The sequence below is a fragment of the Pantherophis guttatus genome, chromosome 1 (assembly GCF_059756535.1).
Source record: "Pantherophis guttatus breed Tessera chromosome 1, ASM5975653v1, whole genome shotgun sequence".
Taxonomy (NCBI): domain Eukaryota; kingdom Metazoa; phylum Chordata; class Lepidosauria; order Squamata; family Colubridae; genus Pantherophis; species Pantherophis guttatus.
The window spans coordinates 116,300,256-116,317,552 of NC_142063.1; the positions used below are offsets into that span (position 1 = coordinate 116,300,256).

The 17,297-nt window shown below is 40.4% G+C and overlaps 1 protein-coding gene across 1 annotated transcript in view; it reads left to right on the forward strand.

The window, feature by feature from the left end:
• The window catches only part of ANKRD13D (ankyrin repeat domain 13D), a 24,865-nt gene continuing 7,568 nt past the window's right edge, over positions 1-17,297 (forward strand). Inside the window, exons 1-14 of the mRNA XM_034420396.3 lie at positions 1-831; positions 3,832-3,967; positions 4,973-5,097; positions 6,217-6,262; positions 6,818-6,961; positions 7,082-7,271; positions 8,915-8,981; positions 9,108-9,189; positions 12,114-12,175; positions 12,385-12,515; positions 12,706-12,863; positions 13,316-13,474; positions 15,085-15,248; positions 15,673-15,752. Of these exons, the coding sequence (XP_034276287.2) occupies positions 742-831; positions 3,832-3,967; positions 4,973-5,097; positions 6,217-6,262; positions 6,818-6,961; positions 7,082-7,271; positions 8,915-8,981; positions 9,108-9,189; positions 12,114-12,175; positions 12,385-12,515; positions 12,706-12,863; positions 13,316-13,474; positions 15,085-15,248; positions 15,673-15,752 (1,634 nt within the window). The 5' untranslated portion in view covers positions 1-741. The remainder of the gene's footprint in view (positions 832-3,831; positions 3,968-4,972; positions 5,098-6,216; positions 6,263-6,817; positions 6,962-7,081; positions 7,272-8,914; positions 8,982-9,107; positions 9,190-12,113; positions 12,176-12,384; positions 12,516-12,705; positions 12,864-13,315; positions 13,475-15,084; positions 15,249-15,672; positions 15,753-17,297) is intronic.

Here is a 17,297-nt window from a genome sequence, read left to right on the forward strand (position 1 = left end):
GAGACCGTTCCCCTCCGGAGCTAAACGTGGCATAGAATGAAAACGCTGCGCTAAACGAAACGACCCTGAGAAAGCAACGCTTCTCTCTCCCCTGCGAGATCCGTGCATTATTGCAGTCAGGAAGAAAAAAGGGCTGGCTGGCTGGCTGGCCGCCCACCCGCCCCGCAGCAAGCGAACCCACCGACGCAGCGCCGTTTCTTTTTTCATTCTCCAGCGTAGGGAGGCGAAGCGGGGACACCCCGGGGCATTAGCCAGCCTCGCGTGATGCGCTGCCCGGGTCCCTCCGGTTGCAGGCGGCGGTGACGCACGGGGGTGGGGGGGTGCCGCTGCCGCCCAAACCCTCCGAGCGAGCGCCTTCCTCTCGCGTGGGCTGGCGTTGAGAGCCAGGCCGGAAAAGTGCCCAGCCTGGGCCAGGTTTCCTTACCCGCGACCGCTGTCTCCTCCCTGCGCCTCGGAGGCCCGCCCCTTCTTCCCAACCCGCCGCTCTCTGGCTCTGGGTCGACCTCGGGAGCCGCAGCGCACCCCCGGCCAGGCCGCGCGGCGCCCCTCCCTCGCCTCGCCTCGCCTCGCCTCTCCTCTCGGCAGCGCCTCCGCCACCGCAGCGGGCCCAGCGCAGAGGCGAGCAGGACGGGAACTGCTGCTGCTGCTCCTGCTGCTGGCTGGGTAGCCGTCACCCGGGAAGGCCTCGGGCAGAAAGGGAGCGAAGCGGAGACCCGGCCAGGCGCGGGACATGGTGACGGGATGGCCTGCTTCGCAGACGCCTTCCCTCTGCACCTGCTCGTCTGGCACAACCGGCACCAGGCGCTGGACAGCGAGCTGCGCAAGGGACAGGTACGCGGAGCCCCCTCCCCGGCCCGGGACGTCTGTTTTTCTGCCCTATCCGCCCAGCCCAGCCTGCCTTTCCCTCTCAGCCCGAGCCGAGGGGCGCAGGGAAGAGGGGGACGTGATGGAGAGAGAGTCCCGAGCTTCTGCCTCCCCATTTCATCCTCTGGCTGTCAAGGGGAGGGGGCCGTGAACGAGGCCTGTGATCTGGCCCTAACCCCGAGATGGCTACTTCTGGTCTAGATTTCACTTGGAACCGGCATCTAATGAATTCCCCTCTTCCTCCTTCCTGGCATGGGAAAATGTCCGACGAATATGTCCAGATATTAGTTGGGATCACTCTTTTCCTCAATCTCGGGGTAACAGAAACCCCTGGTGCTGCATCTCCCATTATTTCTCTCCTGTCTCAGAACTCTCTTTCCTTCCTCTCCATTACAACCCAAGGAGCAGTTGGAGGATAGTTCTGTAGATCAAGCCACATTTCATTTGGAAATCCCCGCATACTAGACCTACCTTAACAATAGGCACTTCAAAGAAAAGAGCACTCCTCCTTTTTGGCACTCAGCTTGAAATCCCACAGTCCAGCATGCCTTCAGTCATATTTACTCTGCAGCTTCCCCCAGACAGGGTATATGAGGGCAAACCTTGCTAAGGATCCCATGTAGTTGGCGAACATAATGATTATAACATCCTCTGGTGTGGAGGGCAAGCTTTTCCTATTCTCATTCCCATTTCAGCTTCTTATTCAGGACACATAATGTATAGATGGCCACCATTTTGGTAAATGATAAAATATTATTAAACTTAAGCATATGTGTACCCAGTTGACTCTGGCTCTTTCTTTGGCCATTTCTACACTTAAACAAATAAAATGAAGACTTCACACTAGGACTTATATTCAACCATAGTTGCCGTTATGGTCATCGTTACTATTATATATACGCTACCCAGGGATGGATGGATGACTCTAAAAGATTCTATAAGTCACTGCTGCAAATCTTCCTTTTACAACTTTTTTAGTATAGGCTATTTGAGCCTGTGCCTATTTGTGCTTTCTCCAGTCCACTGTTTAACATCATCAAAAATGCTTTGCAGATTTCACTTCCTGTTTGTCCTGCAGATTAACATCATGCATTGGATAGGCACGTTACAAAAAAATGATATATTTTTCCCGAAAATAAGACCCTGTCTTATATTTTTTTGAACCCTGAAATAAGCGCTTGGCCTTATTGCTATGTGCTGAAAAGCCCGATTGGGCTTATTATCAGGGGATGTCTTATTTTGGGGGAAACAGGGTAGACAGTCTCAGATTGGTAGTTTGTTGGATTCCTGCTACTTTTATATATTTGCTTTTCTACCTGGAGGTTAAAACGAGGAAAACAGTTCCACCAGAACACCTGGGCTATGTATTATAGAGAGAATCTTGCCTGATAATTGTTTTGGAACTGAGACAAAATGGGGATCAGTTCATTTGAGTTGTCAAAAGTCTATGCTATGAAATGGTGATAACTTCAGAAAGTAAAAAAAATGCTATGTGTTGTTTTTCTGAAAGAAAAAGAGGAAATTATTTGGAGCATCTGGAAAGTGAATTTTGGAAAAATAATATTTTGAGTCATCTAACTATCCAGATACTTCTGAAAGTTTATAAATATGGTGCTAAAGGCAATTACTGTGTCCTGTTTATTCTTTGTTTTTTCCTCCCTATCTCTACAAATGTGGAAATTCTGAAGAAGAGCTTGTAAGAGAGCATAGCATACCATATTGGGAATACTACATCAGGACAGGGTAACAAGTTTATAAATGGCAAACGATTTGGGGTAGAAGTGTGAGACCTTTTGAGCAAGTCTTCTCTTCTCTACTCTTCTCTTCTCTTCTCTTCTCTTCTCTTCTCTTCTCTTCTCTTCTCTTCTCTTCTCTTCTCTTCTCTTCTCTTCTCTTCTCTTCTCTTCTCTTCCCTTCCCTTCCCTTCCCTTCCCTTCCCTTCCCTTCCCTTCCCTTCCTTCCTTCCATCCTTCCTATCCATCCATCCTGTGTAAAATGGATGTGAGGTATTTAGTGGTTCAACCCACGTATACCCTTTGAATTTAATTGGTAATCTGAGGTTCATCCATTAGCGAGTCAAATATCTCTGAAAAATTTATACCATGGAACAACAGTTTCTGCCCCCTCGACGTTCATTTTTAAGCTGAGCTGGATGACAGTTTCTCAGAGTTGCAATAGTTGCATCCTTCATTGAAACAAGGCTGGAATATTATTTCCCACTAGTGAATTACAAATCAACTGGTTTTTAAAAAAACAACCAATAATTCCTTGCTGCAGTGTTAGTAGCTATTAGATTATGTAGGATGGATGCTTATTAAATTAACCTCCTCTAAATAATCTTAACCACACTGCTCAAAAACATGTTTTTCTTTCATTTTTCATTTTTATTTTTTTATTTACTGTGTAAGTAGGCATTGTAGTGTATACCTTCTGTCATTAAAAAGCAAATCCAATTGGGCTGATCTTGGTCCCTTTTGTCAGAAGGAAAGAAAGTTTGTTGGTGTGAATGGCTACCTTTATAATAAGGAAACTCTGGAAGATAACATTGCAAGACTCTTTCATCAGGAAGTCAGAACTGAATACCAGTACTGTATTACAAAATAATTCATGGGCTGAAATACCACTGTATGCACTAATTTACATTAAATACCAATGTTGGTTCTTCAGTCCTTCAGCTAGTGGATAAAACTATATTAGAATTCCTATTATTGACCTTTGTGTCAGTTCAGTTAACTATATGAATTATATCTAATTGTGGATGGCCTTAGAGATAAAGAAGAGCAGTATCTAAGAACAAATACTGGCTGAATGGCATTCTTTAACAGAAGATATTTGGACAAGGCCATTCTCAAGACTGAATCCTAGCACTGAAAATTGATCGAGCTTGCAGTTGCAGTTAAACGCCATGCTTGTTTTACCTGCAAAACATTTCTTATCCAGATTATTAATCCCCTGATTCTTTTGCAGCATGATATTGAAATGCTTGACCCACGTGGCCGAACACCTCTGGAATTGGCAGTGTCCCTTGGGAACTTGGAATCTGTCCGTGTGCTGCTGCGACACAATGCCAGTGTGGGTCAGGAGAATGCCAATGGCTGGACAGGTAGGACATAGTTGAAAGTCTGTATTGCTAGAGGAACTAAGTGTCCCTCCTTTACTTCCTGGCTTCTGTGGCAAAAAATTGTTAGTTTGCACAAATTTGAAAAAAAAACTGCTTAATAGTGTGAAAAATAGTTAGGTTTTTTGCTTGTTAGTATGCAAATTTCCTAGCCTAGAGCACTTAAAATATTTTGGGGCAGATTATCAAATGGGGAGTATGGGAGTGAATCAAACAGATAAAATGGGCTCCAGGATTCGTTTTTAAAATAAAATAATTTCTTATATGGCAGGCACGGAAAGGTAGAAAATTGGAAAGGATTGAAAGTTGGACAGAAGAAGGCAAAATTATTGAAAAATTAAGGGCTTGTGACATCTGGTCTGCTGTGAGGAATAGACAGTGAAGGATGGAATCCATTGTTTTGTTTTCTCATGAGGCAGTAAAGCCTCACTTCCTTCAAGCCTCTGGACAACTCCTTATCTTTCACACAAAGTTTCTGGCAAAGGACAAGCTTGTCCAAATGTCTCTATAAAGTGACCATAAATGCTTCTTACTGTGTATTTGTTTTAAGACTGCCAATAGACCACAGGTGGTCCTTGACTTACTACCAAAGTTGAACCCAAAATTTCTGTTGTTAAGCGAAACAATTGTTAAGTGAATTTTGCCGTTTTGTGACCTTTCCTGCCACAGTTGTTAAGTGAATCACTGTAGTTGTTAAGTTAATAACACGTTTGTTAAGTGAATCTGGCTTCCCCACTGACTTTGTTTGCAAAGCAAAGGTTGCAGAAGGTGATCACATGATCCTGGGACACTGCAACCATCCTAAATATGAGTCAGTATCAGTAGATAGATATGAATAGATAAAGAGGTTGAATCTGATTCTGCTAATTGGATGTGAGAATAGAAGTAAAATTCATCTGGAGTTAAAGATAAGGTAGGGCATGATGAAACAGAAAGAAAATCCAAGAAGCTAGATACTGATTGTTTCTTTATACTCTCCCTGGCATCTAGTCCTTCAAGAGGCTGTAAGCACTGGAGATCCAGAGATGGTACAGTTGGTACTCCAATACCGTGATTACCAGCGTGCCACACGACGACTGGCTGGTATTCCAGAATTACTCAACAAACTACGCAGAGTATGTATTAATATAAACTTCCAGATGAACTGGAGTATTTTCCATTCTCTTTTGGGGTCTGCAAATATTTATTTTGTGATATCCATTCACAGGCTTTGTCAAATATCTTGCCAAAAGTTGTAAAGAGGAGGAAATTAAACCCTGTCAAACAATTTCTTATGCAGCTTTCCTCAATTTGGCGCCTCTCAGGAAAACATGTTGGCTTGTATTATGAGAGATGTAATCTTGCACTTTGAAAGAGCATACGTTTAGAGAACTCTGTTCTTGTGGATTGTTCTTCTGTTTTTCCAAAGGTCTGGCTGCGTTTGGTTTAAAAAATAATAGTCTAGATACAAGTAGTCCTTAATGTATGACCACAATTGAGCCTGGGATTTTGGTTGTAAATTGTTGCAGTTGTAAGCTGAACCACCACATGACTGAACTTGTTTTTATGTGCGTCATTGCAGTCATTAAGCGAATTACATAGTTGTAAGTCTGAATCCAGCTTATCCAATAGGCACTGTTTGGGCTTTTTGCTGGAAAATGGCAAAAAACATTATAAAACAATCCTATGATCCTGGGATGCTGCTTCTGGTTATAAACATGAGCCAACTGCCTAGTGCACAAAAAGCAATTGTGTGACTGCAGAGGTGATGTGATAGTTGTAACGTTGAGGACAAGTTGTAAGAAACCATCATAACTGAACAGTCAGTTAAGCAGCCCCTTGTAAGTTGAGGACTATTTGCAATTAACAACATTAAATCCTTTATTTCTATCTGAAGTATGTGTAGTAATACAATATACAGTGATGCAACTATTTCTTTGCCATATTAATTTGTAGGAAATATGTTTGAACAGCACACTTTCAGGATTTCAGAAGTAATTACTGGGCATTGCTGAAAACATCGGCACTGAACTTTTAAATCCTTTCTTCTTCAATGTCTTTTGAAATATTCTTGGCCTTGCTAGTTGCTAAACCTAATTGCATAATACACTCCCACTGACAAAAGATTGGTCATGGTGTTAAAGCCCTGTCTATTTCAAAGGAAAAACATACAGAGGTTGTATCTTCCTGTCCCTTCTCTTGTTTGTACTGATCTCACTTCTGGTTTGTAGTGAATTAGTTTTCCATTTCCTCAGGCCCCTGACTTCTATGTGGAAATGAAGTGGGAGTTTACCAGCTGGGGTAAGTCAGTACTTCAGATGTCTAATTCAGTGAGTAAAGAGAAAAAATGAATATGAGATAGAAAAGATGGCAGGAGAAGATGGGATTGCAGAAAAATATTTGAACTAAGGAATAAGGTTTCCTTGTTTGGTTATTATCATTACTTTTCAGAATAGATTTGGCCACTAACTTTCAAAAACTTTCAAAAAGTTCATCATTAGTGGAGCACATGAACTAAGTCTTTGTTTTGTGAGAAAGGAATTCTACTACAGTCAGTTTAGTGGCTTCTTCCATGGGCAATCTATCCAGGAGTTTTTAACATGTGATAACACAAGTAGTGCTCCAGAGTTTTTAAGTGATAATTTGGAAGGTTAAGAAGGTCCCACGCAGATGCCTCAGGGACCTATTAAATTTGTTGTTTACTCTTAGGCATGGTGCTGTCTCATCTTATCCTACTTTTAAAGAGGCTATAATTCCTTCATGGAAGAACAGTCTTGTACAAATGTGACTCATTATTTAATAGTTCCAGGTAATGATCCTTATGCCTCTGTTTATTCTCTTCCTCTGTCTCTACAGTGCCTCTTGTCTCGAAAATATGTCCAAGCGATGTGTATCGGGTATGGAAGCGGGGTGAAAACCTGCGGGTGGACACTACCTTACTGGGCTTTGAGCACATGACCTGGCAGCGGGGCCGGCGCAGCTACATCTTTAAAGGCGAAGGTCAGAATATCCCTTTCTTGGGAGATGGGCGTGTGCTCAGTGACATGTGTAGTTTTGGTAGAAAGTGTTTTTCTTCCAATGTTGCATTTTCATCCTCTTTCTCCTCCCCCTGTTATTTAGATGAGAATGCTGTGGTGATGGAAGTTGACCATGACAAGCAGGTTGTGTACACTGAGACATTGTCACTAGCCTTGCATGAGCCCGAGCTGATGCTGCCTGCCATGCAGCCTTCAGAGGAACATGTTGCCAGCCGCCTCACGTCTCCTATTGTCTCCACCCACCTTGATACCAAGAATATTGCCTTCGAGCGGTGAGTTTTGGCAGACGGAAGGGAATGTATTGTTCAGTGCCTATATATGGGGGGTTGTGCGGGAGGAGCAGGAACATAGTGACCCTGCGTGGCAATTGTTGGGGCAAGAGCAAGAGAGACTACAGAAGATTTTGCTTTGATCCTGCTTGATGTTCTTATATCATAAGAGGGAGCCGAGGAGATCAAAATTGAAGTGAGACCCAAGTTGGAAAGAAGGTCTCTCTGATTCTTTCAGCACTAAATAGTTTTTGCAGGAAGCCTTACATTGGAAATGGCTTGAAGTTTATTACAACAAAATACAGTTCAACACCCTTCTTTTGCCTTTGGTCTGGTTACTGGAAGATCAGGTTTCCTTACACAAGAAAATACTCGTTCTAGAAACACCACTTTGTCTTCTTAATAAAGGCTTTTAAAAGGTAGCGGTCTATTTGTGCATTAACAGAATTTAATGTAATTAATATTTTTAGGTGAGGGGTTCTCCAACTATGGGCCACATCATTCCTGAGTTACTTGGTTTCACCCTGGTGTTATGAATTGACTGTCTGCTTATCCAGGCAGAAATGGACTGGCAGTGATCCAGTTGTATGTTTGTAATCCAGACTTGTACAACCAAAATTGTATAACTGATAGAACTCATGCTATCAAGGGTGACCTCAGGATTTGCTACTTCCACATCTTGCTGCTCCAGAGCTCCCTTCTATGTGTCCTCATTGGCCATCTACAAGGCATCCTTCCTGAACTCTCAACAGGTTTTCTAGCCTGGCCTTTCCTGTTCGGTCTCCTGCCCAGCAGCTTCCATGTATCCATCCTGACTGGATTGGGAAGGGGGAACAACAGGGTGGAAGAAAAAGCCAATGTCACTTGGAATTTGCTGGCACTGCACATCCATTGTTCAGGGTGTGAGAGAGAAATTTGAGAAAAGTGGGCAGAGCTGAGATGCAACAGCAATGATGTCTCGGCAATTCTGGAAAACTTGGCCAGGAGACAAGCAGTACATTCCCTTCTGCGAAGGAAGGCCATCCCTATCCAAATGTCATGAAAAATAATGCCAGAGAAGAAGTTCTCCTGGTAGCATAGATCCTCCAGTGGTTCTGAGCAAAGATAGGCACCAGAAAACTCTAGAAACAGGAAAAGAAGTGCAGTTCAAATAAAGAAAGGTTTTATGTAACCTCATCCATGAATAAAACTGCCGAATAGTGACAAAGATCCTGGTAACAATCCAGCTGTGCTAGGTATGTACCAAAGACAGAGCAAGAACATGGTCTGACAGGGCTCTGGCTGTGTGCACAATTAAGGTGACTTGTATCCAGAACCCCAGATGACTTGCATGTGAGTTCTGACAGTGATTCAGTTTTTGATGTGCAACTCTGGGGTTGCACACAAGCAGCTAGAGTACTAACCAAATGCTCTTCTGCTCTCCTAATAAAGCTGACCGCCAGTTTTCTCCAGATAAAAGAGGAGGTATGTTTGATAGTGGGAATCCTGTCAGAACATAGTACAACAACTTTATTTCTTGTGGGGAGATCACACCAAATTATTTATCATTTCAGCAGAGTTTGAGAATTTATACTGAAATAGGAACCCATTCTATGTGCAAATTTGGGCCATTGTCATATTTGACTCAGGAATATATTTCTATTCAGGAACAAGTCTGGAATTTGGGGCTGGCGCTCGGAGAAAATGGAAGTAATCAGTGGTTACGAAGCCAAGGTACAATTCTCTGTCTTCCTTGTATAATTGTCCAACATAAATGTCAAGATTTAGCTTATCTTATGTATTTCTAATCAGCAGGGTTTGAGGGAATCAAATAATATAAATGGGTTTGTGCTTCTCCAGGTTTACAGTGCCAGCAATGTGGAGCTTATCACCAAAACACGTACCGAGCACCTGTCTGACCAGGACAAAACACGCAACAAAGGTAGAGCACACATGTACTACTTCCAGTTTTGAACCCATGTTGACTTAACCAGTCTATTATGCTGTAAATAATTTGTCCTCATGATAGTTCCAGTTAGTCATTCTCTCTCTCTCTCTAGTAGTTGTTCTTTTGACCTCGGTTGTCTTGTCCTCAGCAAATTCAATGTGGAATATTTATATTTCATTTACTTACTTATTATGTGTATATCTTTCCCTGAAATTGAATACACTGAATAAAGCACTGCTATGTCCAGTGTTCTATCTCTCCATCCCTGTGAGATAAGTTGAACTGAGAGATAATGACTAACCTGATGAACTTTATACTCTATTACTTGTGATAAAATAGTATGTAAAGGGGGGGAGGGGCAAAGTAGAAAGCAATATAGGAAGAAAGATTTTTGAATAACAAGATTACAAGTGCCGGTCTTTATGGAATAATAAGAAACCTACTTAGAAATCTAGATGTAGCGTCTTTTAAACAAAGTGTAAATTTCGAATTCTTACGTAAAATGCACAGAGAGGCCTCCAAGGTGATTCTTGATTTCTCATTTGTTCATTTATTTATGAAATTTATATGGTACTTTTCACTCCAGGCAATCTCATAAAAGTAGTAAATAAATCAGTACAGTATCAAAACAACAATCAAACTATTGTATAGAGTTTAAAATGAAACACCAGCTAATATTGCTGACATTTTTAAATAATAAATTTGGTGGGATTTACTCTCAGGTAATTAAAAAGAGGATTCTATACTGACAATGCATTTAATTTATCAATATGCCTTACTCTTACACATTTAGATAATACAGGATTGCAATATTAAAAGTTTTTTTAAAAGACTTTTTTTAATGAGATAAAAACTGTATTTGCAGTGAATGCATGTTGAAAAACAGATCCAGTCTTGCAATTGTGGAAGCTTCTGCTTTCTTGTGCTGGACTTCCAGAATACCAGTGATTATATCAGTAAAAAGAGATGACTAATTTGCATACTTTATCATTCCTTTCTATAATTAGGGAAAATACCAATCAGCTCTGGAGAAAGTATTCAATATATATTCATGGATAAGCTGAGAATGTTAGGTTCCAAAATATACCCAAAAAAATAGCTTTGGCTTCTCTGCAGACCAGGGCTCAGAGTTTTTAAAGACTGTAATAGCCTTAAAATCACATGGTTTTATAAAAGATGACATAACAATTTGCAGTTTCCTGCCTGTCGTTGCAGTTTAAAAATTGAGGGATGGCTTATCTGCAGGTGGCACACTTTTCATGTATTCTGGTTGAAATTTTTAGGGTTGACTTACCTGCAGATAGGTTTATCCACAATTATGTACGGTATTTACTTTCCTGCACTCACCTGTCCTATTCCCTATCTTAGCAGTCCTACCAGATTCTTATTAGTGTAAAATAAATGGGCAAGGACATTTAGCTTCTTGGAGGAAAGGTGAGGTAGATAAGTAAATAAGTAAAAGTCTTGCCCAATATTAGGAGTGGGCAATATGGGACAAATTCTTTTGACATTTTGTAAGATGCTTGTTGTTGTAAAAAAAGAGTATAATTAGAAAGGCCAGGTAAATATTGAGCTATTGTCATGTACCCTACTTGGGCTGCCTTTGAACAGCACTCGGAAGCTACAAATGGTTTCCCGGACAGTTGTTGGGCATGCTTTGAAATGCCCAGGTGATACTACTGCTTCAAGAGCAATATTGATTATTGGTCACCTAAAAAGCCTTTAAGGCATAGGTCCATACTTTATGAAGACCACTTATTGTTTTGCTCATCTGGTAAGATCTGGTAGGGTTGATGTACTTCAAGAACCCTTGATCAAGCAATGCCATTTGTCGAAGGCATTGACTTCTCTATTGAAGTGTCTGCTTTCTGGAATTATACCTCCCCAGGGATTTGTTTACCTCCTTCCCTGATGTCATTCCACAAGTTGTTAAAAACCTGGTTACTCTTGGAATAGGATGTTGGAAGTGTCCTGGGTGATTGGTTGTTACTTGATCTATCCAGATGCTTAAGTTCTTCTTTACTGCTTTCTTATTTTAAGTGTAAGCAGCTCAGAATCATTTTGGGTCTCTTGGGAAGCTTCTAAATTTATTTTTTAATTTTTTTTTAAAAAAATAAGTGAGTAGTGAATGTCCGCTCTTATATCTGTAGTAGTAGGGGTTTTAGTAAAAGAAAAGGGCAAATTACAATCAGATACATTACTGAGACATACATAAGCATTTTGTGACATGAAGCTTTCCCCATTTCTGCAGCAATGAAGAAAAGACACCAGGTTTCAATGCATTATGCAATTATTATTATGTTTAATTATGTTTATATCTCTCATCTCTTTTTTCAATGAGGGAAATACAAATTAAGGAAAATAGTTGTTCCACATAATGGAATAGTTTTAAGATTTGCATGAGGGGACAACTTAGCTGGAGACCAGGCAGGCCAATGAAAACTTTGTTGGTTTTGTTTCTTTCCACAGTGCTCTGCTGCTGCTAAGATTCTAAAGAAAGGGTTGCTGGGGGCCAGGCTAATATTTGGAGGTTGGAGGAGCCTTGGTTTACACTTCATTTTCAGTCCTATGTAACTGTTGCACTATAATGTTAAAAAGTGTTCACTTGGGAAGATGCTCATTTTCGTAGAAATAAGAGAGACATTTTCCATAGTATTTTGTTCTCTTTCAAGGGCTGCTACTGCTAAAAAACTGTTTTATCTGCAAATGTTTAGTACATCAGGATGTTTATTTTAATATCAAAAGCACAAGTTCTATGCTGTATGCCACCTTGAAAGCTGTAACAAACAGATAGGACAGAAATGTTTTAAAGAAACATTATAAGCATTATAAGATAAAAATAGGTAATTATAACTGAAGGGCTTCTTTGAGAAGAAACATAGGACTTATCTTTTGGATGTCCTTTCCTCACTACACAGGCTCCAAGACTCCATTCCAGTCCTTCCTAGGAATTGCCCAGCAGCATGCTGCCCAGAATGGGGTATGTAGCAAGGTCAGGTTCCTTCCCTGCAAAGGGAAAAGGGTGCTAGCTGAGGCATCTGCACTAAAGGGGAGGGAGGGCAGCAACAAGAGACTTATGCTGGACCAGTTTGGTGGGACTGGTGGGGAATGAGAATTGGCATTTATATGGTATTTACAATTATTGCTAGAATCCTTTGCTTAGAGTAGATCCTGCTCCCCATTTTTCAGGCCCCTGTGCTGCAGTCAGCCAGTCCCACAAACCCAACATCTATTACCCCTGAGGAATACTTTGACCCCAACTTCAACTTGGAGTCCCGTAATATTGGCCGCCCTATTGAGATGTCCAACAAAGTTCAGAGGTGAGTGCAGATGGGAAAGATAGTGCAGCATTGATATACAATGGGAAATGCAAGACATGAAGGCTAGCATTAATGTTTTTGGGGGGTAAGAATGAAAATCCATAAGGGTGAGCATGACAGCTAGTCTTTTTGGTGTGTTAAGATGGAGGAAAGTGAAGTTCTACAAACTGACTTGTTCTTTATTTGCTAGGTTCAAGGCCACTCTGTGGCTCTGTGAGGACCATCCCCTCTCCCTGGTGGAGCAGGTGACACCTATCATTGATCTGATGGCGATCAGCAATGCTCATTTTGCCAAGTTACGTGATTTCATCACCCTCAAGTTACCTCCTGGCTTCCCGGTTAAAATCGGTGAGAGAGATGCAAAACAAACTGGCTGAAAGTGGGAGTGGCAAGTAATGGTGCTAACCATTGTAATGTGGAACTAGAAGACAAAGTGCAGCAGAGGGAGCAGGTAGCAACAGGAATATGGCAGGAATGATGTATGGCAGAGTTGATTGTAACAATAGATCAATGGTTGCTGATATTTATTTCTGAAGACCAGGTACTGAGAAACAGAAAACAGAGGGGACTATTGCATACCTGATCTATAGAAGCATTTCATTAATCATTGTAGTAGAATGTTGGCTACTCTAGATGGCTTTTGGTCCAGTCCAGCTTCAGGACTCTTTATATCATTATATTCTTATTAATAATGTTTTGATGGGCTCTGTATGAAAACAGCAAGAGACCTGAAAATAAATAGTTCCCATCCTTTCATTCTTTTCTTTCCCTTTTCTGTAAGTTTTCCCTGTCATTTTCAGAGATCCCTCTCTTCCACGTGCTCAATGCCAGGATCACTTTCAGTAATTTGTGTGGCTGTGACGAGCCACTCAGCTCAGTGCGGATCTGTACTCCTACCCAATCCCCTGGCAGCAGTGAGGAACTAAGTGCTGGGGCAGAGGCAGCCAGCAATACTAAAGGTAAGATCAAAGGCCAAAGAGAGGCACAGCTCTTATCAAAATTATGCCCACTGCTTCTATGGCTTCTATGATGTAAAACTGGATAAAGAGAAAGAGGAAAGAAGCTTTTGGAGCTGGAAGAGATAATGTCCAACAGTGCATACTGAATTATTTGAAGAAGTAATAGAGGAAAGGATAAAACAGGCTGTGCAATCTGCATCCCATAAACTGCACACGGGTCTTAGGCCCTGCTTCTGTTACTCCCATAGCACCTCAGAAATTATGCCAATATTTTTTATCAAACAAAAGTGTGAACGTTCCTCTCGTTTTTTTTAAAAAAAGTTTAAACTTCCAAAAAAAACTTTATTTGTCTAAAATACAACCCAAGTCCCAAAGGAACCTCCTGAAAATCTATGCCTTGTCCACTTGAGTGGTGACATTACATCACTGTTACTTTCCAAAACTATCAAAAAATAAATTTACCATGGAATAGCTGCTGAATGATTGCTTGCTCTGGAAAAGATAGTTAAAAGAATGACTCTTAAGACCATGTTGTTCTTGTCCATAACTCCTCTCCTTCATCCACGTACCTTACTCTAGGGAGTATACCTAGCAGAGATCCATACTGGCTCTAACAACAGCAACTGTAAATATTTAATTCACACTTGATTCTCTCTCCCTTTCACCTCAGAAAATGCTATCTAAAAGGATTCTACACAGAATTTGCTCAAACTTTTCACAATCTGTGCAATGTGAAGCTCTTATTTTGCCTATCCAGGACTGATTTATGGAGCCAGTAAAACAATTTCCGGTTGTTGTTTTCATTTTAGATTTTGCTGTTATTACTACTCTGGCATAATAATAGATCTCACTAATTTAGTCTTGTGCTTTCCCTCTCTATTGTTCTGAGAAAATTGAGTTATGCCAGCTTTCTACCAACCTGTTATGTCTTGGTTCACCTGGGAAGATTTAGTGTATTTGCTTTAATTCTGGAAAGTATATGGTTTGATAAAAAAAGAACCTTATTTTTGTTATGGGGAAGTAAGACAGAGATTAGGTGTTTGGCTGTTTAATTAACATAGGACATAGTTAAATCCATTCAAACTCTTATATTTGAGCACAATTTTAGACAATGTCAACACAATATAGACAACTTAATGGTGGATATGGTACTACTAGTCACAGTGATTCTATATTAATATGCATTTCTTTCTAGGCAGTAAACAGAGAGAGGCATTGTACTTACATCCTATTTGTAGGTCTCCCTGTGGCTTCTAACTGATGATGGTCAAAACAGGATGCTGTCTAGATATGCCTTAGTAGTATAGCTATTGCTATTTCCCAATCCCTGTTGTAATTACTGTTATAGCAATAGCACTTAGACTTATATACCGCTTCACAATGCTTTTACAGCCCTCTCTAAGCAGTTTACAAAGCATATTGCCCACAACAATCTGGGTTCTCATTTTACCGACCTCAGAAAGATGGAAGTCTGAGTCAACCTTGAGCCTGGTGAAATTTGAACTGTCAAATTGCAGGCAGCCGGCAGGCAGCAGCAGTAGCCTGCAGTACTGCATTCTAACCACTGCGCCACCATGGCTCTTATGTTATGTTATTCTCCTTGCCCCTAGTGTACCCTTTCCCCTGTGAAGTGGATCCATCTGTATTTGAGGTGCCCCAAGGCTACACAATGCTGGGTGCAGGCCGTACGGAGCCCATGAGAGATGAGGACGATGACCTACTCCAATTTGCCATTCAACAGAGTCTCCTGGATGCTGGCACAGAGACAGATCAGGTGATTGGGAGGGCAGCAACTGGACTGTGGTGGGAAAATCTTTGTATTCATTTAGCAAAGAAGCATGTCTAACTGGTTCTTGAAAACAGGGTCTGTGGTCTAAGAAGGTTGTGTGGTACGAGACAAAAGTAGGAGGACAACATAGCAAATAAACCCCCAGATGTTGTCACTTACTGGAGATCATTCTTTGTTGATAAGTTTAGATATAGCACTGGGGGCTTAAACTTAGTCTTACTGGTGCTTTTTAATGCTTATTAGGGATCAGTGATGGGAGGACCTAAAGCTAAACATGATCTCAGACCAACAAGTCACGGGATTAGTTAGTTAAATAATTAATTATCCCACAAGTTTCTAATTGCTGTCTACTACTGGATGATACTGACTCTGTTTTTTAGTTTTATTTCTTCACTCCATGTTTTATTAGGTTACCATCTGGGAAGCTCTGACCAACACACGACCAGGATCCAATCCGCCAACCTATGATGAGGAACTACAGTTGGAACGGTGAGTATTTGTGTAAAATGCATACCATCCATTTACATACATATCTAGCTATTCTGCCAGACTGTTTCTTTTTTATTGTGAGGGAAGCAATGGCTGCTACTAGAAGAACAGAAGTTGGTTGTGAGAAGGTGCCAGGAATCGCATGAATTAAGACAATTGCATGCTATCCTCCTAGTTTAAGTTCTCCACCTTTCCTTCATAATTATGTAGTTTAAAGGGAAAAAAATGCATATATTTATTTGGTTTCTTCTGCTAGTTATGGGAAGGGACAAGAACTATGCAGGGCATGGAAACTTCTTTCCCAGCTATTAAGAGATTTTGTTCATTAGCTCATTTCTGGCTTCTGGGATGTCACTAGCATGATTATGTAGTTTGGTTTGGTTTGGTTTTAAGAGAAATCTGATATTGACAGTAGAACTGTGACTATTTTTTTTTCTTAAAGGAAAATTTGTACCCTAAATGGTTCATACATTTGCTTACAGATAAAATTATTAGGCCTGAAATAAGAATCGTACTTTTAGTTATTACACATATGGTAGGAGTGATTGTCTTAAAAATACGTTTAGTCTGTGAATAGGAGAAAGAGGCATGCTATCTCTGCCATGGTCAGGTTATATAAATACTTTAAAAAGACTGCTTCTTGAAAAAAAAATGCCTGCTTCTATCTGCATTCTAGGGATATATTTGAATTATTGATTACTCAGTGTCTGTCCTATTTAATGCTGCACTTGGTGGCAATAGAACTATTTTTTTCTGTGCCCAATACAGTCTGAATTCATGGCATGTGAATAAAATATTTTAAATTAGGAAAATGTTATTTACAATCACATGTGTATAACCAAATTCTGATAGCCTTTCGAAAAGTTTTTTTTTTCTTTTTAAAGAAACTGCTGTGGGTGGGTTGACATTTAGATCCAAGAAAACAGTAAAGGTTGCTTCATTCTTTTACTATAGAAGTGCTTCCCCATCAAGCTGTATTTCCAACATTTTAGGTTATATTTAACCTAATATAGGCTTGAAATTTTGCAGATAGAAAAGCAATTTTAAAAGGGCAATGGGAAGAGAAAAAATGCTGTTAGGAAAAAGAGATAAGAAACATTGCTATTTTAAATCATTATTTTGTTTTTCTTTGAAAAAATCTTTAAAAGTTTTGTATTTTTAACACAAGATACCCTCAGGTTTTTAAAATCTTCAATATTTATATCATTTTGAAACAGATTTCTGGCTTCTATTGTTATAAACCACAGATTATACAGTAATGACTGGATTCACGCAAAATCACAACTAAGCCAACTTGCAATGAGATGGGTGGCAAACAAATTTAATAAATAATAATATAACATATTGGAGTGTGTGAATCTATTATTTTAGTATTTGACTTGTTTCTGGCAGATTTAAACAAGGATGTCATCCTTGTATGTCATTCTGTTATGTCATCCTGTCTGTTGAGCATGAAATCTTCTACTGTATCTTTTTTGTGCTTAGTATAGACATATTCTACAGGAGAACAGCTTGCTTTTCCCTGGAATACTTCTTAAAATTATG